The 27,057-nt window shown below is 32.4% G+C and overlaps 1 protein-coding gene and 1 long non-coding RNA gene across 3 annotated transcripts in view; both read right to left on the reverse strand.

The window, feature by feature from the left end:
* LOC137490042 (uncharacterized) overlaps positions 1-27,057 on the reverse strand; it is an 846,477-nt gene that overhangs the window by 312,429 nt on the left and 506,991 nt on the right. The window lies entirely within an intron of this gene.
* On the reverse strand, positions 6,637-26,567 carry spns1 (SPNS lysolipid transporter 1, lysophospholipid). 2 transcript variants are annotated; one of them, NM_153663.2, is given in 13 exon segments: positions 6,637-7,599; positions 9,805-9,973; positions 10,915-11,013; positions 13,150-13,215; positions 13,386-13,575; positions 14,234-14,386; positions 16,496-16,638; positions 16,844-16,910; positions 20,063-20,214; positions 20,316-20,452; positions 20,546-20,611; positions 22,153-22,365; positions 26,333-26,567. In NM_153663.2, coding segments are annotated over 12 exon segments (1,521 nt in total). In that variant the 5' UTR covers positions 22,361-22,365; positions 26,333-26,567; the 3' UTR covers positions 6,637-7,528.

Here is a 27,057-nt window from a genome sequence, read left to right on the forward strand (position 1 = left end):
GCTACAAAACAAACAAAAGATTATAATAAATCATTCAATTCAATGATGAAAGCTGCAAAGCAGTCATCAGTAAATAAATAAAGAAATAATATACACCTCAAACAAGAATAGACAAAAGAAAGTAAAGTCTCACTTCTATCACTCTTTAAAAGTTTTGGTTTCAGTTTGTGTCAATTTAAAGGTTCAGTCTGAGATGATCATTTTTCTGTGTTTGTGGAAAAGCTGGCGAGTCAGCCGACCCAATTTATGAGCAGGCAGAGCAGGAATTTTGCACTAACCATCGGCGCAATACTGGTCTTTGTTATGAGCCGCAGTTTCAGTGATCTCAGCTGGTGGATCATTATTCACCACGTGACGTGTCACGATCTCTCTCATCTACACCTCAATTTTAGGTGGGGTTTGCAAACCTGTGTGCTTTAAGTTTTTACTCTTCAGCCGTTTGCATTTCCCGTGGTCATAAAAGCTCCTTCCCTGTCATCTGACAGCGGAATACCTTGAGTGATTGACAGCTAATATGAACCAATATAGCGGCAGGGAAGAGCGAATCAGCACGTTTTTACAAAAAATCAAAACAGGTCGCACTACAACCATCTGCAGTCGCACTAATGCGCCCAAATATGTTATGAGGTCGCATAGATTAATTTTCAGGCGCATATGCGACCAAAATGGTCGCAATTTCAGCTACAAATGTTGTAACAAGCACGTCTGAAATGAGCCCGAATTTCTGTAGATTCAAAACAGTCAGCACGGATATCCCCGCCTCTTAAAGGGCCAGTACTAAATTACAAAGGGCTCAAAAATGGTTCTCTGGCGCCATCTCGTGGACACTCTGACACGCTTTGAGTCTGAATTTTACAAATTTAATATAAAAAAAATATTTATAGGAAAACTGTTATTTATAATTACACCAAATAAATATGATAATTATCTTCAATTTAAAGCACATCTTTTGGCCAAATTTGAGGATTGTATACTTTTTTATATGCCCCAAATACTCGATTGTAATATTTACAATTTTTTAATTCAAAAAATTTTTAATTCAAAAACTACAAATCTTATCGGCATGAGGACATACAGCAACCATCTCATGGGCAATAGACAGCTTTTGACCAAATTTGGGGCTTGTAGCATCTAAGCCCTGGGAGGAGAAGCGATTGCTTTTTTTTGGTCAGAAGCCGGAATAATAATAAGAATAATAATAATAACTAGAACCTAAAGTTCGTTGACGAACTTTGATGTTGGCTTGAGAAAGCCAACGTGACTGCGCCGGGGACTCAAAGGCAGTTGGCAGGAAGCACAGCGGTTGAGAAGTGGTTGCTAGGCGGTTGCTAAGGTGTAGCTAAGGCATTCCTAGGTAGTTGCTAGGGTGTTCTGAGTGGTTTCTAGGCTGTTGCTAGGGTCCACTGGACTGTTAATCGGAAGGCCTCATTTACATTTTTGATCAAATCGAGAGAGAGAGAGGACTGATTTGTTCAGGTTGTTTAATGCAGATCACTATAGTATAGTTAGTATTTATAGTATATATTATAATCTGAACAAAATTACATTATAATAAACATCATATGAAGAAAAATATTAAATTAAAATACTAATGAAACAATAGCACATACATTTAGTTAATTTGTCTTTTACTTAATCAGTCTTATAATTTTTGCAGTTAATATAGAGTACAGTCAATTTACAGTAATTTGCAGCATTATATATATCGTTATAGTTATATAGTTATATACAGTTTACAGGAAGAAAATCGCATTAAATACAATATTAGGCCGTCTTCATCACGTGGTTAATTCTGACCAATGACGTTGTTCCACCCCACTGGCCACTAACACAATATTATAATCGTAATATTTAGTTGTCATCACCTGGGTGATTTTATTTTTTTTTTTGGTACAGCATAGGCCAAAAGCTTGGCTTTCATTGTCATTATCACAAGTGAGGAGAAGGCTCTTTTGCGGCACAGAATATTGTTTTGAAAGAAATATCTGAAGTAAACTTATGTTTTTGCTAACATAAAAGGGGGATTAAGAAATAATCCTTATAACCCTAACCATAAATGTGTGTATGTGTTATATATGTATATATGTATATATGTATGTATATATATATATACATACATATATACAGTTGAAGTCAGAATTATTAACCCCCTTTTGATTTTTTTTCCCCTTTTTTAATATTTCCCAAATTTTGTTTAACTGTGCAAGGAAATTTTCACTGTATGTCTGATAATATTTTTTCTTCTTGAGAAAGTCTTATTTGTTTTATTTCGGCTAGAATAAAAGCAGTTATTAATTATTTAAAAACTATTTTTGGGACACAATTATTTGCCCCTTTAAGCAATTTTTTTTTTGATAGTCTACAGAACAAACCATCGTTATACAATAACTTGCCTGATTACCCTAACCTGCCTAGTTCACCTTATTAACCTAGTTAAGGCTTTAAATGTCACTTTAAGCTGTATAGAAGTGTCTTGAAAAATATCAAGTCAAATATTATTTACTGTCATCATGGCAAAGATAAAATAAAGAAGTTATTAGAAATGAGTTATTAAAACTATTATGCTTAGAAATGTGCTGAAACAATCTTCCCTCCATTAAACAGAAATTGGGGAAAAAATAAACAGGGGAGCTAATAATTCTGACTTCAACTGTATGTATATATATGTATATACACACACTTTATTTTCACTGTTTGTAAATAATTGTTCTTAACATTTTTGCTTTAAAACATTATAATACTGTTTGGATTTCCCCCCCATAATAATAAATTGTGAACATTGCAGTGTAAATTGCAATCCAGACGTTACAGAGAGAAATTGATGCAGCAACAGCAGAGCATATTAAGGGGATATAAAAAATCTTCATACATTGTATGTATATATATATATATTCACTATTTTAAAATACATTTTCTTTGCTGTGTGTTTTTATTGGTTATGATGCTGTTTGGATGTTTTATTTTTGCACAATAAATAAAATGTGATTTAAAAAGTGCAAACATTGTCTTTGTTAGAATTTACACGTGATTATAAAGACGTTCAGGTCCGACCGCACCGAATGGAAAGAAATTGTAGGTTTTGAAGATGGATTATTAGTTTTGTGGCAAGGACATAGCTGTTTTAGTGGGTTAAATACAGATGAAAAATAAAGTTAGAATGATTTTATATTCAATATGTTTATTGTATAATATACGTGAATGTTCGCATGGCTTTCATTTTCATTATCACAAGTAGAGGAGTCAGCACGGATAACTCCGGATATCTCCGCCTCTTAAAGGAGCAGTGCCTCTTAAAGGGCCAGTACTAAATTACAAAGGGCTCAAAAATGGTTCTCTGGCGCCATCTCGTGGACACTCTGACAAGCTTTTTGTTTGAATGTTACAAATTTAATATAAAAAAAAATATTTATAGGAAAACTGTTATTTATAATTACACCAAATAAATATGACAATTATCAGTAATTTCAAACACATCTTTTGGCCAAATTTGAGGATTGTATACTTTTTTATATGCCCCAAATACTCGATACAATTTTTTAATAAAAAAAATTTTAATTAAAAAACTACAAATCTTATCGGCATGAGGACATACAGCAACCATCTCATGAGCAGTAGGCAGCTTTTGACCAAATTTGGGGCTTGTAGCATCTAAGCCCTGGGAGGAGAAGCGATTGCTTTTTTTTGGTCAGAAGCCGGAATAATAATAATAATAAGAATAATAATAAGAATAAGTTTAAGTAGCATTACAGTATGTTGGCTTTCTCAAGCCAACATAATAATAAGAATAAGTTTAAGTAGCATTACAGTATGTTGGCTTTCTCAAGCCAACATAATTAAGATTTTTTGGTTTTAATAGATTTTAACATATTTTAGGTGCATTTTTTTGTATAAACACCACAAATAAAAATATAAATTCTTATTTCCTTGCGATAATTTGTGCCGTTTGCTGTTTGTTTGCTTCATAGAAAAGCTGTATATACAATTACAACACTCAAAAAAACCAACCAACAAACAAACAAACAAAAAACCCTGCAGGTTTACCCCAGCGTACATCAATGTTAGTAAATACATTATATTACATTATAATCAATCAAAATAAAAAATGATTTTAAGTTGACCTGATTGAGCCCCACTTTATATCGTATATCAATCAGGTTGTGAAGATTGCTGATTTTTAAAGAAATTTTTGTTGGAAATACAGTTCACCAAAAGTTCACCAGAAGCGCTGAGGCTGGCTGGCTGAAATTAAAAGTCTGAGTGCATATAGCCTATTCATCTTTAATGTTAGTTTGTTAATGCATTAACCTACATTAACAAGTACAATTATAGATTTTAATAACGCATTAGTACATACTGTACTATGTTTATTTTTAGTTCTATGTTAGTAAATACAGCAACTAATGAAATGTTTTTAAATACAGTATTTTCCTGTTTTAAAACTGAACGTCTTGATTTAGAAATGTGAAAAAAAAAGTACAAACATTTAAGAGGGCAAAAAAAAAATAAAAGTGTAAATGTTTTGGTCTTCTATCAAAATGCCTACTCAAGACTTGGTATTTACTCAGTTGGTATTTCTGTGCGTTATCTCGTGTTTGCGTGGATTTCCTATAGGTGCTCCGGTTTCCCCCACAAGTCCAAAGACATGCTATAGGTGAATTGAAAAAGCTAAATTGGCCGTAGTGTATGTGCGTTTCCTATTGTTGGGTTTCTGCTGGAAGGGCATCACCTGTGTAAAAGGTGTGCTGGATAAATTGGCGGTTCATTCAGTGGTGGCGACCCCAGATTAATAAAGGGACTAAGCCAAAAAGAAAATGAATGAATGAATCAATGAAGGGTTTAGGATTTAATTTTATCTTTACCAAAACAAAAACTGAAAAAGAGGACGAAAAAGTTTTTACTTGTTTTGGTTTTAATAGACTTTAACATATTTTACGTGCATTTTTTTGTATAAACATCACAAATTAATATATACATTCTTATTTCCTTGTGATAATTTGTGCAGTTTGTTTGCTTTAGAGAAAAGATGTGTACACAATTACAACACTCAAAAAAAAAAACAACCAACCAACAAAAACTCGGCAGATTTTACCCCACCATACATTAATACTAGAAAATACATTATATTACATTAATTACATTATAGTCAATCATAATTAAATATGCTTTTAAGTTGACCTGATTCAGACTGAGAATTTGACCACATCAAACTTTAGTTCTGCCAATTGAATGGATAGTTAGGGTTAGGGTTACACATGTTAAAATGATCTTATTATTTATTCTGCCTCATGTGGGTTTACGAGTTTTGTTATAGAAAATATTTTGAATGATTCCCAATGCAATTAAAATCACCACTAGGATATTTGCATGAAATAATTCACACTTCTTAGCAGAAGTTATTTTGTGACAATGTTTATAATCTGATGAAGGACAGCCAGTGTGATAATAAAGTTCACCCTAAGATGAAAACTAACCCTCTCATGTGGTTTGAAACCTTTATGAGTTTGTTTCTTCTGTTGAACACAAAAGAAGATGTTTTGAAGAAGGCTGACTTCTGGAACTCATTGATGGACAAAATACTATGGAAGTCAATGGGTTCCAGCAACCAGCATTTTTATAAATAACTTCTTTTGCGTTTAACAGAAGAACATCAAATAGCTTTTGAACAAGTTTTTGGGTGAACTATCCCTTTAAAATGTAAGATAGTAACAATTGGTATTCTTAAAATAAAAACATTAACCAACCAGAAAGTTGAATTAACTGCAGTTTCATAAAATAGCATAGCGAAAAAGTTGTAAAAGTTTGCAATGAAAAATAGTCGCTCGTTTCGAACTAAGCGTTAACTCTGCGCTTCATTATAGCGGACAGTGAGTCATATTTCTCAGTCTTTCCTCCCACTCTTGTGGCATTTTGTGGTGTTCTTGTTGCCTACACAAACACAAATGACAGGAATGACATATAGGTACAAGTGTATTGTCACAAGCGCAACAACATCCATCAAATGTTCCACTGCAAACAGATCGCATGTGTCGGCTTCAAGCGCTTCAATGTTCATTCACGAGACTAATTTTCACAGCAAATTTACCAAACAGGCTTGCATCTCTCTATCCTACCTACAAACAGGAAAACCACAGCAACTGAAAAACCTTATGATCATCGCTCTTGCCACTGCAGATAGAGAGAGAGACTAAGAGAGAAAGAGAAAGCAAATGTAGAGACTGAGATAATGATATAAAGCAGAAATAGACTTTCTATTACCATGTGTTATATGTGCAAGGGCAAATAAACAACGCAACAGATTTGAAAAATCTTTTCACCCCACACACACACACACACGTTTGCTTTTATGAATAGTGGGGACATTCCATAAGTTTTTATTGTACAAATGTACCAATATAGAAATGGTATTTTGTATAGATTGCAGATTTACTTTTTTGAACTTTTTCTGTACGATTTATAAGCCTTTTGAAAAATGGGGACATCAGTATTTCTCACACACACACACACACACACACACACACACACACACACACACACACACACACACACACACACACACACACACACACACACACACACACACACACACACACACACACACACACACACACACACACACACAAATCAGAATGACACGGATCAGATTAAATTTCTCATTTAATATTACAAAAAAAAAAAAAATTGTTACAAAACAAGATTAACGAGTTGAAAGTTTGCCAATTATCTGAAAAGTATCGCCTGGAAAACAACCATAGCAGAGGGAATGCACAAGAAACTGTCTTCATTTAAAAACAAACTAAACAATAATTACAGTTTCAGACAAATAAAATGGCATGCCATGAACCAGGCCATTGCAACAAATGAGATTATTAATGTTATTTAAAAAAACATGAATTAATATCTGAATCATGCCATGGTAGCATTAGTGTTTGTGTTATCCTTACAAAAAGACCGTAAAAGCTCAATGGTAGTATGAAAGAGATGACATAAAACAAGAGGAAAGACCGACCACATAGTTTTTAAGTCATCGTCCGTTTTTGATGAAAACAAAAGAAACGGCAGTTTGTTTGGTCATGAGTGAGCTGACCTATGAATGAACCCATAAATAGCAATTTAAAGATTTAGTTCACATCCCTTCTGATAAAAAAAAACGTAAAATGCGACTTGAAGTCTAAAACACAGTTTTAATTAAAGGCAAATAAATGTCCCCGGTTGTCTTGTTTTACCCTTGTGCTTCTGTCTCCTCCAGGTGAAACAACAAAGTGGTCCAGCGGCACACTAGGGTTTTCAGGTAAGAGGTTTTTGATTTTCTTGTTAGTTAGAAATGTTCCCAAATCAAGGTGTTAAGGATATAAACAAAACAAAAAAGCTTAATAAATTACTATAAAATTTCCTATTGAGGAGATAGTCCAGTCATTACTTGTTTGATACTGCTCCAGGATTGGCTGCTGATGACACTGCCTCTGTCTGCCTTAGCCAATCAGAGTGCTGTTCCCTGCATGTCAAGAGCCATCCACTCTTTTGCATCATCTCAAATTAAAACACTCGACACTGATACTTTAGTGGATCTGCCGCTCCTTGGAACAACAATTGGTGCGTCATCTGAAAAAAACGTCAGAGAATTATTAGAAGTGCCATGAAAAAAATAAGAGGGAGTTAGAATTGCATAATTACAAAAAATCTTGGATAAGAAAAGCATTGCGTTCAACAAAGAGATTATTTACCGCTTTAAGTCTGTGGACTGCATTTGTGCTGTTAAATTGATCTAAAATCATTAAATAAAAAAAAAACAATTGCATTGCTTTATATTTAAAATGCTGATAAAAATAAACAAAAAATAATCTAAAATTTGAATTGACAACTAGGAAAAACATTTGTCTTTGTAAGTTTTATTACATTTCTACATCTCTATAATTTCTAGTAACATAAATAATTTGTTTGATTTCTTTATTTTCAGTTTTTCTTTAGTATAATTCCCTGCCACAATGTTAGCTAAAATATTATCTTTGGTATTTATGTTGTTGTTGTTGTTGTTGTTGTTGTTTTAACAATTCAGCGTGACAAATCTTAAAAACCCTTAGAAGTTTATCAATGAACTCTTATTTACCAATATGGTCTAATTAACAATTTTTAAAAATGTTTTAACTGGGCTATTAAAACATCATTAGCATTTAGCCCTGTTTAAGTCTTAAATATCCTAAAAGGTCTTCAATTTGACTTGATGAAACCTGACAATTGTTTGTCTTCAGTCCCTTTTAAACAGAAAAGGGAGATGTTTCATTAAACATTTTATAACTATAAAATTCACATTATGTTAGCAATTATTGATATGCTTTATTTATGAGTTTTTACCGTTTTAGATTACATTTGTACTATTTTTTTTATAATATAATTGTATTTCAGTCCAATGCATTTGTGCTGTTGAATTTTATTTAAGTTTCATTGCTATATTTATATATATATATATATAATGCTGATAACAAAAAAATTATAGAAATATTGAATTGACAACTAGGATAAACATTTTGTCTTTGTAAATTTTATTACATTTAATTAACAGTAATTTCCAGTAACATAAGTAATTTGTTTAATGACTTTATTTTCAGTTTTTCTTTATTATAATTTCCAGTCACAATGTTAGCTAAAATATTATCTTTGGTATTTTTGTTGTTATTTTAACAATTCAGGGTGTCTGCTGGGCCTTGAAAAGTCTTAAATTAGCTGAAATATTATGTTGTAGGTCTTAAATAGTTTTTAAAAGGTCTTCGTTTTCCTTTGTTTGTGTAAAGTTACCCAATCGGGCAAGGACCCATCCAATCTCCAGCAATACATCTCAATAAAACTTTTAACAAAAACTCTACTTACAAATATGGTCTAATTAACATTTTTTTTAACGTGTTTTTTATGTTTTAACTGTGTCATTACAACAATTTCTTGCATTTAGCCCTGTGTAAGTCTGTAATTTCTTAAAAAGTCTTAAATTTGAGTTGATGAAACCTGCAGAAACCATGACAATTATTTCATCTTATCTTCATCTTTTAACAGAAAAGGGAGATGTTTCATTAATCATTTTATGACTATAAAATTCACATTATGTTAGCAATTATTGATATGCTTTATTTGTGAGTTTTTACCATTTTAGATTAAATTTTTTATATTTTTTAACAATATAACTGCATTTCAGTCCAATGCATTTGTGCTTTTAAATTTCATTTAAGTCATTTAAGTTCCATTGCTTTACATGAAATGCTGAAACTTCTTTCTTTCAGGTAATATCCAAGATAACATTTCTCATTTAGTTGGCTCAATAATCTACAAATTAAAATACACAAAAAAAAATATTGTAGATTTGTATTGTAAATACATTTAAAAAAAGAACAATATATAAAAGGAATAACTTTACAACTAGCTCCCATTATTTAGAAATGTCATTAGTAAAATTTTAAATTAACTTTAAGTTTCTCTGTAAAAGTTAGCCAGTTAAAAGTGGGACCTCATTGTAAAATAGTAATAAAAAAATAATTCAGAATATCAATAATTGTAATGATATGTCAGTGATATTGAAATACAAAAAAACAAACAAACTGATAACTGCTGTCATTGTTTAAAATAAATAAATGTAAACTTTAACAATTTAAAACATAACCTTGGTAAATGCGCAAAACAAATGAATAAAAATAGGCATAACTAATAAACTATTTAAGCATAATAAAACGAATAACAATTTCCAAGAATATCCTGAAATGACCGAAATCAGAGGAAATGGCACAAAAAAAAATAGCAAAAGAAGCCTGTGATGTCACTCACCAGAGGGCACATAGTTCTCAGCGAGATCTCGGTCTTTCTCAATAAAGACGGCTGTGGCTAAGAAGAAAGCGCCTCCAGCGACGGCCACGAAAGAGCACAGCAGCAGAGACATCTGAAGTGAGCGAAACTCCCACATGTACGAATTTGATTCTTTTATTGAGTCTGAAACCTTAATGGCAAAAAAACAAACAGCATTTATTCATGAGAAGGTGCTGGTTCAATTTAGACATTATTATTATCAATATAATTACATGAATATGCATAAGATTGGTATTTCATAGCATCAAGTCTGAAACCTTAATGGGCCAAAAAAAAAAAAAAAAAAAACTAAATAAACGAAACATGCAATCCTTAGGTGACTTAGTTTATTTATTGCCCCACAAGGAACTTAAGTTTATTTTATGGCAAAATTAATATAAATAAAAACATATTATAATAATTATCTTTTAATTCATAATTCAATAAGATTATGTAAAAAAAAAAACAATAAATAAATGTACAAATTTCAGTTATACACGTACAGTTGAAGTGAAAATTATTAGCCCTAAACCTTACTAAGTATTTCCCGTAAATTTTTTTCTTCTGGATAAAGTCTTATTTCTTTAATTTGCTAGAATAAAAAATGTTATTTTTTTAAAACCATTTTAAGGTCGATATTATTAGCCCTCTTAAGCTCTCTTTTTTTTCCTCGATTGTCTACAGAACAAACCATCATTATACAATAACCTGTCTAATTAACCTAGTTAAGCCTTTAAATGTCACCTTAAGCTGAATACTAGCATCCTGAAAAATATCTAGTAAAATATTAATTACTGTCATCATGGCAAAGAAAAAATAAATCAGTTATTAGAAATGAGTTATTAAAACAATTGTTTAGAAATGTGTTGAAAAAAATCTCTCCATTAAACAGAAATTGGGGCTAAAAATATAGAGGGGGCTAATTATTTAGAAGGGCAAATAATAATAATTCAACGTCAACTGTAAATATACTATCAAAAAACCATAAATAAATTTTAAAAATCAGTGGGACTTGAAAATTCAACACTTTGTGAGACTGAAAAAAAAAGTGTTTTAACAGGCTTATCAGTGTATTTGTTGAGATTGACTTACCACTCCTATGAGATAGGGACTAATAGCGTCACCCAGCAAGTGTGAAAGGACAATCTGAAAGGCCTCTGCTGTGGAGCGACGTGTCGGGATCACAACATACTAAGAGAAGACAGGGAGAGAAACACAGAAATTATAAAAAAAGATCTTCTGCTTTTTCTTTGTCATTGAATCACAAAAGTCACTTTTGTAATGATTTCATAGCTTTGGAACAATGGTTCAAAGTCTTTTTTTACAACAGATTTTACCATCTAAGGTTTAAGTGTTTTTGTCATTTTTATTACTATTATTATATATTATTACATTATTTTGTCTGTGTAATTTGTATTAAAGTTTCATATTTCACATTCTTTGAGATAATTTAGATACAAGTTTAAGTAAATATTGTGAAATATTTAGTTGGCAAATAGGTAAATTACACTTTGTAACATTTTCATTTATACTGGTGTAGTTTATATTAATGTTTAAATTAAAAATGAGCTAATTTAGATAAGGCTAAAGAAAATTTAAATGAGAAAAATGTTATTGGCAAATAGATAAATCACATGTTCTTGTAATATTTTAACTATTATCTTTTTTTTTCACATTTACTTATTTCATCTAACAGAATTTTTTAAAAAGTACTACTTATTTAATTTATTTCTTGACTACAATTCCATGCCTAAATAATAGCTAAAATGTTTATTTTAGTAGTCCTGTTGTATTTGTTACAATTGTTTGTATTCTGACTTAAAGTAATGATTATGAAACATTTCAAAGCAACAAAGGCTGCAACCAAAGTGTTGTATAAAGGTAATTAAAACAGAATGAGAACAAGACAAAAATGGCAGACCAAAACTTCTATAAGAAGAATAAAATTAAGTTGTTTAAAAAATAATAAGGAAAAAATAATAATGGATAGATTTTGTGTGTATTTGCCATTTAAAATTTATTTAAAATAACTTCTATTAAAATTTATTACAATTTATAATTGAATACTTAAGTCAGTCCGTACTGCCAACACATTAAGACTTCACTATTTTGATGCAGTCATATGCATAACGTTATGGAGCTTTAATGTTTTAAAACATTATGAACACTGTGTTGTTGAATAATAACTACAGTGTTTCCTCTAGGATTTTTTCCAGCTGTGATGGCAGGCCTTTTACACAGATCTTCCAACTATCTATGGCAGGGGTGGCCAACCCTGTTCCTGGAGAGCCACCTTCCTGCAGATTTCAGTTGCTACCCATATCAAACACACCTAAACCAATTAATTAGGACCTGAATACCACGTGATAATTACAGGCAGGTGTGTTTGACATGGGTTGCAACTGAAATCTGCAGGAAGGTGGCTCCCCAGGAACAGGGTTGGCCACCCCTGATCTATGGCATTATTTCAATGACAAATGTCGTGAGAGCAGTATTAAAAGTCAACATCGTATTTATGTAATAGGAGCATGCGAATCTCTTTGCTTGAGCGCCGATTTCTTCTGTCCGTGCAGAAATCTACTTGCACGCCCTAAAATATATGCTGCTCAGGCTCAGATTTTCTGGGGCGCTTTCAAATAAACGCTGCTGAAGTGCGATTTAGTGCATGTATATAAGTCTCCAACGTTTATTAGATTTGCTAGGAATATTTATGAATGTCTCCAATAGACTTACAGAACGGCATTTATGTGTTCTGACGTAAAATAAAATGGTTATAAATTGCAGCAAGATAAAGTAACTCTATGCAGAACCACAGCCCTTTATCTATAAGTAAAGTATAATTATGGAAACGGTGTTCATCATAACTGAAAGCTGTGTTGTGTTTGCTGGTCTCATGCAACGCCCAGCCCTGTCAGTCAGAATGTAACCTTAAAGGGTTAAATAAAGCAAAGCACTACTACGATTACAGAAAAGTTCGCTCTGTTATAATTCACATACTTTTTAATATGTTCTTGTGTGATTACAACCTGCTATAAAAAAAAAAACAGCACAACTGAAGGTTTTGAATGAGAAGCTGTAATGTAGCCGGAGCGGGAATGAATTTTGGTGTGTTATGCCCCGCCATGGAAGAATGAATGTAGCGGAAACCATCAACTATGCAAAATAGCAAAACAATTTTTAAAAACAAGCCTACTTTTGTGTTTCACGTGAAAACAAACCCAAAAGCAGTGTGCAAAGTCATGAGAGTGAGCGAGTAATGAAATAAAATCATCTTTTAATTATTCTTTTAAATCAGCAATGAAATAAGCAGGGGGAAGAGAAGCTCACCAGTAGGATATCGGCAACAATGGCCCAATTCATTGAAAGGAATGTCTCTCCCAGGAAGATAAAGACCTGATGAGAACACAGAAATACCGTTAGCCACCAATACGGTCAGCATGAAATTGCCCTACGTCCAACAATAATCAATATAAAACAAGAAAAAAAAAAAAACATTTCCAGGAAAGAACCACACAGCTTTCTGATAAAGCCAGGTCAAAGGAGAGGTCATATGAGCGACTTACATATGTGGCCACAGTGCTCGCCTGAGCAAACATGATGGAGAGATAGAGAAAGGGAGCCGCGAGGAGGAGTCCAGCTGCACACACTAGCGGGTCAGCTCGAGGAGTTCTGGTCCTCAGCAGTTTACTGGCCTGAACACCGCTCGCTACACCCAAGATGCCCGTTACTACAGTGATGGCGCCAAAAATCAGACTGCGGGGCAGAAGATAGTTAAACTCATTATTGGTGCACGATTTTAAAGGATTAGCTCACTTCCAAAATTAAAATTCAGATCATTTACTCATCATATTGTCACCCAATGTTAAAATCACCCCATTTATTTCTTTTGTCTGCCCTTAAAAAAAGGGATTTTGAGGAAAAACCTTTTTCTACATAAAGTGGACATTTATTTGATCAGTGTTTTAACCTTTAAGTTGTAATTTCAAAGGCCTGTAAATGATCTCAGACAAAGAATTAAAAAAAAAATCTTTTTGGGATTCATAAATATTCATAAATGGGATTCATAAATGTCCTCATAACAATCTGTCTCATAACATTATTAATTAATTATATATATATATATATATATATATATATATATATATATATATATATATATATATATATATATATATATATATATATAATTTTTTTTTTTAATAGGGCAGTGCAAACATATATATCTGACACCTTGTATATAAAACTTGTTTCTGTTTTCATTTAAAAATTGATATCTTTTAATTAATTTGACATTTTCCCAGTGTATCCATTGCATTTACTTTAAATGGTTACAGTGCTATAGTATCAACACACCTCAAAGACATTAAACAAACATGTCATGCTGTGAATTTTCACATTTGAGGACTGTTACCTGTCAGAGTCATCACATGGAGCTTTAAAACACGGCTGCTTGACTCCGGTGAAGACGCCGGCTCTAAATAAAAAAGCAGGAGCCCACAGGGCCAGTGATCCCGTCACAAAGGCCACTGCCGTGAAGCCGAACGTGGACAGAATAAAACTTGGACTAAAACAAGACATGGAGAGAGAAAGGGGGACGGAAAAAGAGATCACACGGGTGTATAAAATCAAATTGTCAAATTCCTTTCATAAATAAATGTAAAGAAAACTAAATCATTTACTGGTACCTCTAAATAAAACAAGACTTTTACAAACAATTATAAACATTAATTTTACTTTCCCTTTCTCCACAACAAAAACTACATAAATATAGGAATAAATGGACAGGAATTATAGTGGCATTTATTATAAACTAGGTTTATTACATTAGTTTTTGAAACTAGACTGAAACTGAATCTAGTGCATGCTAGTTTTAAAACTGAAACAGAGTCATGTGCATGTTAATTTTTTTTCACTTTGTTCTGTGGAACTGAAATAATTTAGAAGCATTTTTCTCTAATAATAAACATCTGTATAGATTTGAGCATCAATAACCTTTAATGTATTAAGAAAAATAGCTGTAAACTTTCTTCAAAATACTTCACCTAGAGCAATGGTAATCTTTAGCTTTGTGATGATTCACCATAACATCTAATAATAACCTTACAGATGGTTAGTGGTGTTATAATCAGGCTTTCTGCAGGTTTCAGCAAGTCAAATTTAAGAAATGAAGACCATTATAAATTCAATTTTAGACTTATACAGGATTAATCACGAAATGCCCTATTATACACCCGGCATGATAAGGCGCAAGACGGTGTGTTGCTGTTTTCAGACCAGCGCAACCCTAATTTCACATTTTACAGAACGTATGTTTAGATATAACTCAGTTTTTTGACCACACTTGGTTATTATTGTTCCTTTATTTGTTTGCTGGAAATTAGAACTGAATTTAGAATAGTTTTGAAACAAATCTTTGTGCTTAACAAATGAAATTAAATATGTAGGCTAATGGATATTTTCAGTTAAGTGCCCAAAACACCGTTTCCTTATCCATGAAAGTAAAGCAGTACAAGTAAAGTTAAGAGAAAGTAAAGAGGCAGAATGGAGGAGGCTCGTTCTTTATCCTCGCGCTGCTGATGGTATGTTTTCTCGCTAGTGAAGCGCTCAGTTTTTCCACTTACAAAGTCCACCATGTAAATAGCAAATGTGTCATGGTGTGACGCAACAGATTATGCTCAAAACACACCCATAAGTCATTAAAAGAATAAGCACAACCCTGTTAGACTATGCGCCAGAGCGCAAAGCATATTTTTCTATCCTTAAAATAGTAAAAGTGGATTCCGACACACGCTTAATGCTTTTGCACCATGCGCTTTAGACTTTTGCCTAGATTGTTAAAATAAGAGCCCTAATGATTTTTTTCTAATGGCCCGGTATCTTCATGAGGAATCATTTAGTTATTTTTAGTTTTCTTTCCCTGAATATGGATTTTAATGGGGAATTTGCTGTAAAATTGTCTTACAGCTGTAGTGAATTGTATGTCTTTACAATAAAAAATCTTAGTCGCACTTTACAATAAGGTTTATTAGTTAATGTTAATTAATGCATTTACTAAGATGAACAAACAATGAACAATGCATTTACTACTGTATTTGTTCATGTTAGTTAACATTAGTTAATGGAAAATACAGTAGTTCATTGTTAGTTCATGTTAACTCACGGTGCATTAACTATTGTTGACAAGCATGGACTTGAATATTAATAATGCATTAGTAAATGTTCAATTATGATTAATAAATGCTGTACAAGTGTTGTTCATAATTAGTTTATGTTAGTAAATGCATTACCTAATTAACCTTATATAAGTGTAACCAAAATCTTAATTATAGAAAGTAAGGTTTTATTGAGATGTATCGTTGGTTATTCAATGGATGTCGGCCCAATCGAGTAGCTTTACTTGGACAAAGCAAAAATAAGATCTGTTTAAAACGATTTAAGCCCTTTTTGGAATTTAAGAGTTTTTAAGACCCAGCAGACACACTGTAAAATTCTCTTGATCATTTCGCAAGCTATGGTAATAATAACACTGATAATACCTAATAATTAAGTAAAAATCCCCAGCCTATCAAGCAGCACTATCTAGATATTGAAAAAGTCCCTGCATTAAGTCTAAGGCAATAGCTAGGATTTCTAAATGATCCTTTAAGGGTGATGTGAGCTCTGAGTCACTCACTTCCTGCAAAGTGCTTTCATGTCTGCCAGCCAGCTGGTTCTGTGCAGCGTGTGCTCGGGGTGAGCTTCAATCGCACCACGCTTCGGTTCCTGAACCACAAGCATTAAGAGGAACACGGCCAGCAGTCCCAGCCCAGGGGTCACCTGAGGGAGAGGAAACAAACAGAGAGGGGGGAAAAAAGTAAGATAGAGAAAGGAAGTGAGAATAAGTGGGAGAAAATTACAGAGAAATGTTATCATCGTATTTAATCTCCAAGTGTCATTCTGTGGTGAAAGCAGCAGGGGTGAATTATGTAACTGACAAACAAACAAACAAACATACAGCAATAAGTTTAATACCCATACATACCCGAAGTGCCCAATGCCAATCTTTAGCCACAGTATCCACCTTTGAGCCCACGATATAACCCATACCACTGAGAAAAGAAAAAAAAATTTTTCTCATTATTTGAATGAGAGAATTGGGAGAAATTGTGGTCCATATTGCAGGTTTAACAACTTAAGGTAGCTATAAAGACAATATATCGCTCATCATTGTGGATGCTGATATACAATCTGTTTATATTTAGTTTATACTTTTCATTTGGTAAAAACCCCTTTTAACCAGCAGATGTTCTCTGTGTGCTACTATCTTATTTGACCAATGAATATTTATTTAAAAATGTATTGATCTACTCAAAACATATTTAGCAATCATAGTCAGTTTAGTGCAATAAAAACAACACACTATTTTCCCAAGCATTTTCAAAAGATGGAACACAAAGATGCTAAAACTAGCACTCAATAACTGAGGAACTTTTATTTTTGATTTCAAATTGCTAGCCTGGCTTGCAGAGCTTAACTTCCATGTATTTTTATCATTATTTCCCATGATTTAATATTTTCTTGATATTCATAATCTTTGCATAATTAAAAATAATAATATTAATAATAATTACTTCAGCAGTGAACTTCACCAAAATGCCGTCTGTAGCTTTAAAAGTTGTGAGCGATTTACATTTCAGTGAATTGTGGATGGCTTTCCCAGTGAATTAGCTGGGGAAAAAATTTACTCTGAAAGTGTATTATATTCTATAGTGTTTTTTTTTTCCTACTATGGATATCAATGGCTGCCAGTTACCAATATTCTTAAAAATATCTTGTTTTGTGTTCAACAGAGTTTGAGTTAGTTTATTTATTGCCATATCAGCAACTCCTGGCTATTTCTTGGCAAAATCAATATTGCTGAAAAACACATTACATAATAACTTCAGATCTCAATGATACAGAGTAAATAAACAAATATAAATAAATAAAAATGGCAAATATTTACATTAAAAAAAACATAATTTTTCTGTTCATTCTGTGATAAGTGTCCAACAGATGAAAGAACCTTCTAAAAAGAGAGTAAATCGTAATTTAAGGGTAAAATCTCCCATTAATGTGCACTACCGTTCAGTTTGTGGTCTGTAAGGTTTGTTGCAAGTAATTTCATTCACAAAGAACAGATTACATTGATCAAAAAAAAAAGGTCTCATTTTAAATAAATGCTTTTGAACTTTTCACAAAAATACAAATCATTTTAAATAATATGTTTTTTTTTGTTTTTTTTTAACAGTAAATCATTTAATTTGAATAATTTCTGAAGGGTTGTGTGACACTGATGACTGGAGTAATGATACTGAAATGCCTTTTTATTACCACATTAAATATATATATATATATATATATATATATATATATATATATATATATATATATATATATATATATATATATATTTTATTTTTTATTTTTTAAAGCATTACTGCTAATAAATGATGAAAATAAAATCTGAATAAATGTTTATCTGCATTTATAATTGTATATATTATAAATATTTTTACCATCATATCCACAATACATTGCCAAGGCTGTCGGGAGATGTTTTAAATGTCAGCAGAAAAGGTTTTAGTGATCCATCAATACATTTATCACAAGGGTTTGTTATTTTAATTGGAAAAAGCTGATAATTTCTACTGTGTTGTAACATATATTCCAGTAGAAAAGAGAGAGGTCTGTCATTTTACCAGATATGAGGATAAACTAAATAAACAATTCTACAAAATAAGGTCAATAGTATGTCTGTATAGTTAAGAGAGGGCAAATTTAATTTCGTGCTAAATTTCCCCCAAAAATTCAATTCAGTAACTAATTATTACTCAGAAGTGCTCAGTCGTAGCAGACAGGAAACTTACAAAAACAACATTTCCTGATGTGAAAAATCTGTGTGAGAACGTAACCATGGTGTGAATGTGCAACGATGAAGTGTTAGAACTTAAACACCGGTGATTGGACTGCTGACTGTGTGTGAGTGTACTTGTTTTTATATCCCAGTTGACACTTTAAGCTAAATACACACAGACTCATGGGGACCTGTGAATCAAAATTGAGGTCTCATGAGTCAACATGCTTATAAGTCACACTGAATTATGTATTTTGAAAATGTAAAAACGCAAATAGTTTCTTGTGAGGATTGGGTTCGGGGGGTGCACCAATCCCAAAACTTAGATCAGATATCGAATCGATACTGCATATTTTTGATGGATCGGGTATTGGACAGTTAGTTCCGATCCAAATCTGATCTTGCGTGTGCGCTATATTCTGTGTAATTTAAAAGCCAACAAAAGCCATGTAGGTAGCCTATTATAAGGCACTACTAGAAAGTTGTCATGCATGTCTACTATATCCCAAATGTTCTGAAGCCATTCTATAGTATAATGAGAAAAACAAATGAATATTCAAGTGCTTAAATTCATGTTGACTTCAGCGCTTCCCTCCGCTGTGCCTGTCAATTATTCATTATTCATTTACAATTCAAACTACATGTTGCGTTTGTTCATGACAACACGAAAAACTTTCTCCAAGACAATTTTTTCCTATTAGTTTAAATAATCAGTGGAGAATTGCATTTAGTTTTGCATTGAATGGGTTCATTTTGACCTGCAGAAAGGAGTTCATTGCTGTTTAAGTCATGTTGCGCTGTGTCTTTTAGATCAGCAGATAGCATTCGCAACACTGAAGTAAAGAGGGTTATATTACCTGCTCTTCAAAACACCAAATAGGTCTAGCTGACATTTTAAATGAGAAAAGGCTCAATAATACATTGGACAGATCCTCAACACACTTATTTCTCAAAAGACTGGTTATTTTACCAATGAATAGGGTCAATAGTGGGAGCCTATTACAGATTTCAAAGAAAAACCTTTATATTAAAAAAGGAAACATAAGCTGGACCACAACAGATCAATGTCATGATGAATGCTCAAATAATGTAGCCTAGCTTACAGCAATCATTTTAGTTAGATTGTGTTGTCTGTCATTTACAGTAGGCCTGTAGGTCTGTTATTTTTACTAAATAAGATATATTATTTGAGGTTATTACCAGAACTATATATGTATATAAAAAAACGGCATAGTATCAGGATCAGATCTTTCTCAGAATCTTAGTATCGGGATCGGTTCCAAAAGAATGTTATCATGCACCCTTAACTATACGAGGCCCCACTGTGATATAGTAACAAGACTGTGTGTATGTGTGTGGTCCTACCTGCCCACTGGGATGGCAAAATAAAATATAGACAGCATGTTAGTCCTCTTTTCCTTGACAAAGAGGTCAGCGATGATGGTGGGAGCAATGGTGGAATAACTGGCCTCTCCAACACCCACTAGCCCTCGTGTCAACAGCAGTGCCCAGAAGTGCTGAGAGAACATTTAGCACTCTTAAAACACACTCTTCACAACCTGAAATATAAATCAAGCCTCTGTGTATTCAAAAGCATGGGATTTTATGTGGGACTTACATCTTTCCCGATAAATGAGCTGGCAAGTGTTACCACAGACCAGAAGAAAATCCCCACACACATGATCAGCTTCCTATTATACCGGTCACCCAGGTATCCGAATAGAGGAGCCAAGAACATGTAGCTGCAGATGAAGACTGACACGAAATGAACAAAGAAAGTGAAAGAAATTACAACTATTGATCGGTAATAATAGCAATCATATTTTCAGTTGGCATGAAAACACTCACCTGTTTGAAGCAGCCCTGACGTTCCATCACCAATGCCGAAGAAATGTTCAATGTCTGGAAGTACACCTGTAAGAGAGCAAATGTATCATAATCATTAGATTTATTAAAATTATACATTATTCCTTGAATTACATTCTTAGTTTTGCTTTTTAATTTTTCTAGAAATTTCTAGAGTCAATTTTGTGGTTAAAATTCAAAATTCTCACATTTTAAATGTTCTAATTTATTAATCAAGCAGTCAAAACCAAGAAATCTGTTTTAGATTTCAAGAAAGATCTTAACAAATAATAACAAAAGTATGTTTATTACTAGTGGTGTAATAGATCCCAAATCTCGGTGTTTGGATCACACTATGGTTTTTGAGTCACGAATCAGACCATTTTTCAGATCAGACAAAGAGGGAGGAGACAAATGTCAATTGATTTCCATTTATACAAAAATATTACTGCAAAAAATATTGGTTTTAACAAACAGAACCTGTCATTTTAATAAAGATAAAAATCAAGAAAATACCGGAAATTTTTCAATAGGAAATATGATCTTTGCTACCGTTGCTGAAAATGCAAAATATATATATCTAACATCTTTAACAACAGGTCATAGTTATTTTCAATTATTAATTCAACAATTCACAAACAAATCTTTACGTTTCACTATAGGTGGATCATTTTTGAAAACCTATTCAGTGAAATAATTTGGATGGTTGTTTGTCACCATCTATTGGTTACACAATGTAATTGCTACAACATTCAACAGTGTCAAGTTCCATTAAACAGTGATTTTAATCTTTACCATATACATCAGTATTTATATCTGAACTATAAACTGTTCTCACCAGTCTTTTTGTGTTATTTAAATGTTAATAACAAACTGCAAAAGTGTAAAAACTGAATCTCTCTCGATCAAACACCGATTTGAATGCAGAGCTTCGTAGGATTAATAAACATATGCAAATCATTATTTATCATTTATGTAGCGGGGGTTTGAATTGAGATCAAGATCTTTTAATGTTTAATTGTGCTGCTTTACACTGAATGCATTAATGCAGGCTAAACAAGCAGTGACAGAAAACACCTTTTATTAATGACCTAAGAAAGCATTTAGGTCCCACCACATTTTTTTTCATCATCATTATATTTTACAGGGAAGACAAAATGCTTTCATACATGTGATTTGAATGAGGCGGGAGGCGATCTCTCTGCAATTGTTATAAATGTTGAATTAACCTACAAGTTCTAAGAATTTAAATGTCACTTTAAGCTGTATAGAAGCGTCTTGAAAAATATCTAGTAAAAAACTATGTACTGTCATCATGGCAAAGATAAAAAAAAAAAATCAGTTAGAGAAATCAAACTATTATGTTTAGAAATGTATTGACAAAAAATCTTCATTCATTTGGAAAGAAATACTTTAAAAATATAATTTAGGAGGACTAAAAATTCCTAATTTAACTGAATATCTAAGTTAAAATAATTTAATATCACATTAACACACAAACCTAAACCTTACACAGACGTTACCGCAAAGTGTCTTTGTGTTGTGCATTTGGTTTGGATGAAAAGTCACTGTTTAACAGCATTAATACACCGTCTAATAGCACCAGTTACCTGCCACAGTGAATCTGTCCATATAGTTCAGCAGGTTGATGTAGCAGAGCACAATCACAGTCATTATGGCTCTCCTATCGGTGACTCCGCTGGGAGACTCCTCCTCCTCGTCCTCAGGTAGAGGTGACCCCACCCCATTTTCAACAGGCCCCTCCCCTTCATTATCATCAGCGAAGAAGGGCGTGATGTCTGCATCTGCTTGTGACATCACTGCTGCAGAAAAATAAAGACAAGGATGAGGCAGAAGAAATATTATGATGTATGGTACAAATCAAAATCTTGAAGTTATGGAAAAAAAATAATTAATAAAATTAAAAAATAAATAAATAAATATAATAAAACTATTGGTTTGGTCTACCACAATCATATATGCTTAAAGGAAGCAAAGCTAAAGACTGATGTTAAGTGCTCAAGAGCAATAAAAGATCAAAGTTTACAAACATAGATTATTGATCACACTCTAATCTCAAGCTCACGAGGATATAAGTTCAAATGTTGGATGAAACCTGTGGAAATGAATAAACAAATAATAAAAAGATTTTCCATTCATTATATTCTTGAAATATATCTACAGAATTTAAAAAATGCTTATTTGTTTAATGCCATCCAAATAGTTAATTTTTTTAAAATATATTTTTTACATTTTATGCCAGGCTTTTAATTAATTGGCCTTTTTACTGACTAAACTCTAATATACAAATAAGATAAATAAATAAAAACTCAGAAACACTCCAAAAAAAAAAAAAAAAAGTATCTTGAAGTGATTTTTCTGTTTGAATATCACTGATAAAACTACGGTAAACGGGTTTAATGCATTAACACTTTATCCAATATTACTGAAATATTTAGTTGCCCAAATTTACTCTGTGTTACATTTACATGCATACATTCCTAATATTTTAAAAGAGAGATTTAGAGATTTTAAATGTAGACTAAAATTTTTGATCCTCACTGTAAATTCTGTGTGAGATAATCCATTTACAGTACTATCAAAGAGCTCTTTGTTTTATTGACTAGAGCATTTTTCCAAAACAGATTCCACTGTAACAGTATAAATGAATTAAACTTTAAATCCTGCTGGTCAGAGGATGGGTAAAGTTGGTTTCAGACTTTCACATTCATTAAGTATGTAAGTCAGCATGTAAGACTGCTAAATTCTGTTATTTATCATTGTAGTCGATTATGAGCAGAATGTACAAGACAGTTTTCTGTATAATAACAATTCTTGCAAGAGGAAGATGCGCAGAGAGGGAAGTAGCCACAAGCTCGTGACCCCAATTAATCTCTCCACAATGTCACGTGAATACAGTAATGAAGACTTTATGTTGAGGAACACATACTCTATGGACCTAAGAAGCAGTGTATCATTTTGATTAGAAAAAAGTTCATGTTTATATTTAATTAAAATCGTAATTAAAAATTTTGGTGCATAAGTAAATGAAAATTAAAAGCCAGACCCACTCAATTTAACGGAGGTAAAGTTGGTTCACATTGGTTCAGTGACAACTTGTGACATGCTCCCTATATTGTTTACCATGGTTCTTTGAATATTCGCTCTGAAATCAGATGCAAGTGAGCATTTTCAGCGTTATGGATGCAACATTTGCAGTAAAAACTCAAAACATAAATTTACATAGAAAGTATACATGTTAACATTATACTGAAACATCTGTTTAAGCTTTCCAAAACAACTCATTACAGAGTTAAAGGACCAGAAAAATATCAATCTGTAAACATGTTTTGTACTTTAAATAAAGAAAATAAACATACATTATGGATGTGACCAAAATAGTATTTGCAGTATACAACATGCTTTGTAGAAATTCAGAATTAAACCGCACAACCCAAAAGAAACAATGATAATCAAGATAAGAGTTGGATCTCTAACAAAAACTATTGATTTTGTTATATTTTATATTTTTGCATTTATGAGGGGAAAAAATGTGTCGAGGATGGGACGGCTCTCCGCTATGGATGTGACCGATGTGAAATTGCCACTTGTGTGTCTATAAATACTTAAAAATGTCTCTGTCAATTAGGGCTGTGAGATTTAGGAAAAATATCTAATTGTGATATTTTTGACAGATATTGCGATTTGATTTGCGATTTTAATTTTGTAGTCAAGCTTCAGCTGAATAATCTGTAAGCTGTGACAACAATTCTGCAATAGCTCCTTAAAATTACCATTTTTTTTTGTGTCTGTAAGTTTGAAACTAAAATAGTCCCATATTACCAATGCTCTTTCTCTTTGATATTAATTCCTCTATTAATGCTTCTGAAGCAGCAGACATTATTATCCCACTCGTCCGCACTTTCCTGTTTGTTTGTTTTTTTTCTATTGTGGGCGTTCCGCATAGTTCTGTTGCACAATTTTGATTGGGCAGAATGAAAGTTTGCTCACTCAATTGGCTAGTAAGACTTGTCTTACTAGCCAAGAAGGGGGAAATAAAATAATACAAATATAGTTGATACTGGGTGTCCGTGGGGTCTTAAAAAGTATTAAAAGTTGATCAATCAATATAGAGAAATTTAAGACCCTTAAAAAGTATTAAAAAGTCTTATATGCTATTTTGCAAGGTATTAAATTTTAAATAGTTTTTGATTATGCAAGGTATGCAATTTTACATCATGCTGCTTTGTTTAATGCAGTAACCAAGGCAACACCATTATTTCTGCAGGTCTATAGGCGTTTATATAGGTTTTATTTGGTATATAAATAATGTTTTAGTTTTGGATTAGTTTCTTACATTAATATTTAGAAAATATATTGCAAGTTAAAATCTCGCTGGTGTTTTATAAGTAGTGCCAGACGGAATCTGAGGACGTTTTTTTGCTATGTCTGCGGAGAATTTGAATAAAAGTCTGCAGATTTCTACTTAATTATTTTGTAAATATCATAACTAAAACCTTAATATATTAAATAAAAAATTATATCTTTTTAACTGTTTAATGTTTAAAATGCTAATCCAATTAGATACACTTTATTTGGTAAACAAAACAAGTCTGTCATATAATATATCTAATAAAAGACAGAAAATATGACTTTACAAACTGTATTGTACATAAATCAGATGAAGATTTTCACAGTCAATAACTTTACTGAAATCAATTAAAAAACTGAATAAATAAAGATTTACACACATTTACTCAAGTGAATAAACAGAGTTAATGATGGGCTAAAAATCAGCGGAAAATCTACGGAATTCTGCGCGCACAGATTCCGGGTGGGCCTAGTTATAAGGCCTTACATTGTACGGAAAGAGTCTTTAAAAAGGTCAGAAAAGGTATTGAATATTACTCTGATTCCTGTATACATTCTGTTATATCGCAGCCACTTGCGATTGAACTAATTGCAACGTTTCAAATTGCGATTAGATTCCGATTAATCGCACAGCCCAACTGTCAATGATTTCTAACTATTATATTTGATTTACCAAAGTACTGTAAATCACTTGCTTACAATAAGAAACATAGAAAACAGTTTTGATATTTTGGTGAAAACTTTTTGTTTTCATGGCAAGGTTGACATTTGCATGGAACTGCTCATGGATGACTTGAAAACAACATTAGCACTATTTAATTAACTAGCCAATGTTGTGCTTTGATAGTCATTGGCTGCTAATATGATTTCATCATTTACAATTTGAATTTTTGTGAAATTTTATTAAGGAGAAAGTCTGAATATAAAACGAACTTCACCTTAATCTCAACATTTAATGGACAACATGTCAGAATACTCTTTATCTACTTTCAGTAAACCGACAGATCTCGGATTGTCAGCTGAATCCAACTAAAAGCTGAAGCGGCTTTTGCTGACTGCTGACATGTGATGCTGCTGTTGACAAATATCAGTCTGGTTAAGCAACATGTTTGACTGGCAACGATCCCAGACACCAACATTAAAGTTATATTTTACCCTTCTTGTAATGTAGGAAAAGGCTTAGAAACGCTATCACTGTTGTGATATTGGTTTAAACGAATACATTTGCATATAAACATAACCAAAAAAGCAAAACATTAGATTATAACAGCCAAGAAACAACGTTTAATTACAAGATACATCCAGACATCACAAAAACAAATTTAAAAGAGCGATATATATCTCCGGTCAGATATACCAGAGCATTTATTTAGAAATCGGTTAACACCCAACAGTCCTCGTATCTACACTGTTGTTTACCTGGAAAATGCAAAGCGAAGTCGGAGGCGTCCTCAAAGTTCTTCTGTGGACGCTGTCGGGTTCGTTTTGGGATGTCGAGATGTTTCGGGCTGTCTTTACCTAACCTCTTGCGTGAACATGTTTGTACTGCAGTGGAGAGACTTGAATCGAACCGTGCAGCCGACCGACTTACAGTTTTGTTTCTGATTTACAAGCTCAGCACGACGCCATATTGGTATGATGACGCAGGGCTTCCGCTGCACAGTCATGTGACGCCCCTCCTCTCCTTCCCTCCTCAGACAAGCATCAACACAAAATTGTTAACATCTCGAAAACGTACCACTTTTGTGTAACATTTTACACTTTTTATACAAAAAAAAAAAGCTTTTATTGAGTTTTCGCAGATTTAATATGTTCTTTGTAGATTTTCCCTTACTGTTGAATCTCATAAAACTTATTAAAAATACTAACAATACGTTTTTTAAGTTTACGATGATCTTTTTAATAGTTGAGGCTTGAATATTACATTTATTTCCTTCTCTCTCCTACCTTATGTTACTTTGTTTTTAGCCAATTTATTGCTTTCAATAATGACTGATAGTGTGCTTAACTTGCACTATTCATTATTATATTCATTATGCATGTTTGTAATTTTGTGGTTATGTAAATGAATAATTGATCTTTAAATTTATTTATTTCATAGAATTAATTTACTATGTTTAATGTTTTTGTTTCTTATTTAATAT

Source organism: Danio rerio, chromosome 3 (genome assembly GCF_049306965.1).
Source record: "Danio rerio strain Tuebingen ecotype United States chromosome 3, GRCz12tu, whole genome shotgun sequence".
NCBI lineage: Eukaryota > Metazoa > Chordata > Actinopteri > Cypriniformes > Danionidae > Danio > Danio rerio.

Excerpts from the sequence above, each read along its gene's own strand:
- spns1 (XM_005163832.6), bottom strand. The coding sequence starts at position 22,360 with ATGTCACAAGCAGATGCAGACATCACGCCCTTCTTCGCTGATGATAAT. Across the intron at positions 13,576-14,233 it reads CCATGTGATGACTCTGACAG|TCTGATTTTTGGCGCCATCA; the intron begins GTAACAGTCCTC and ends TCTGCCCCGCAG. Across the intron at positions 7,600-9,804 it reads TGAGAACTATGTGCCCTCTG|ATGACGCACCAATTGTTGTT; the intron begins GTGAGTGACATC and ends CGTTTTTTTCAG.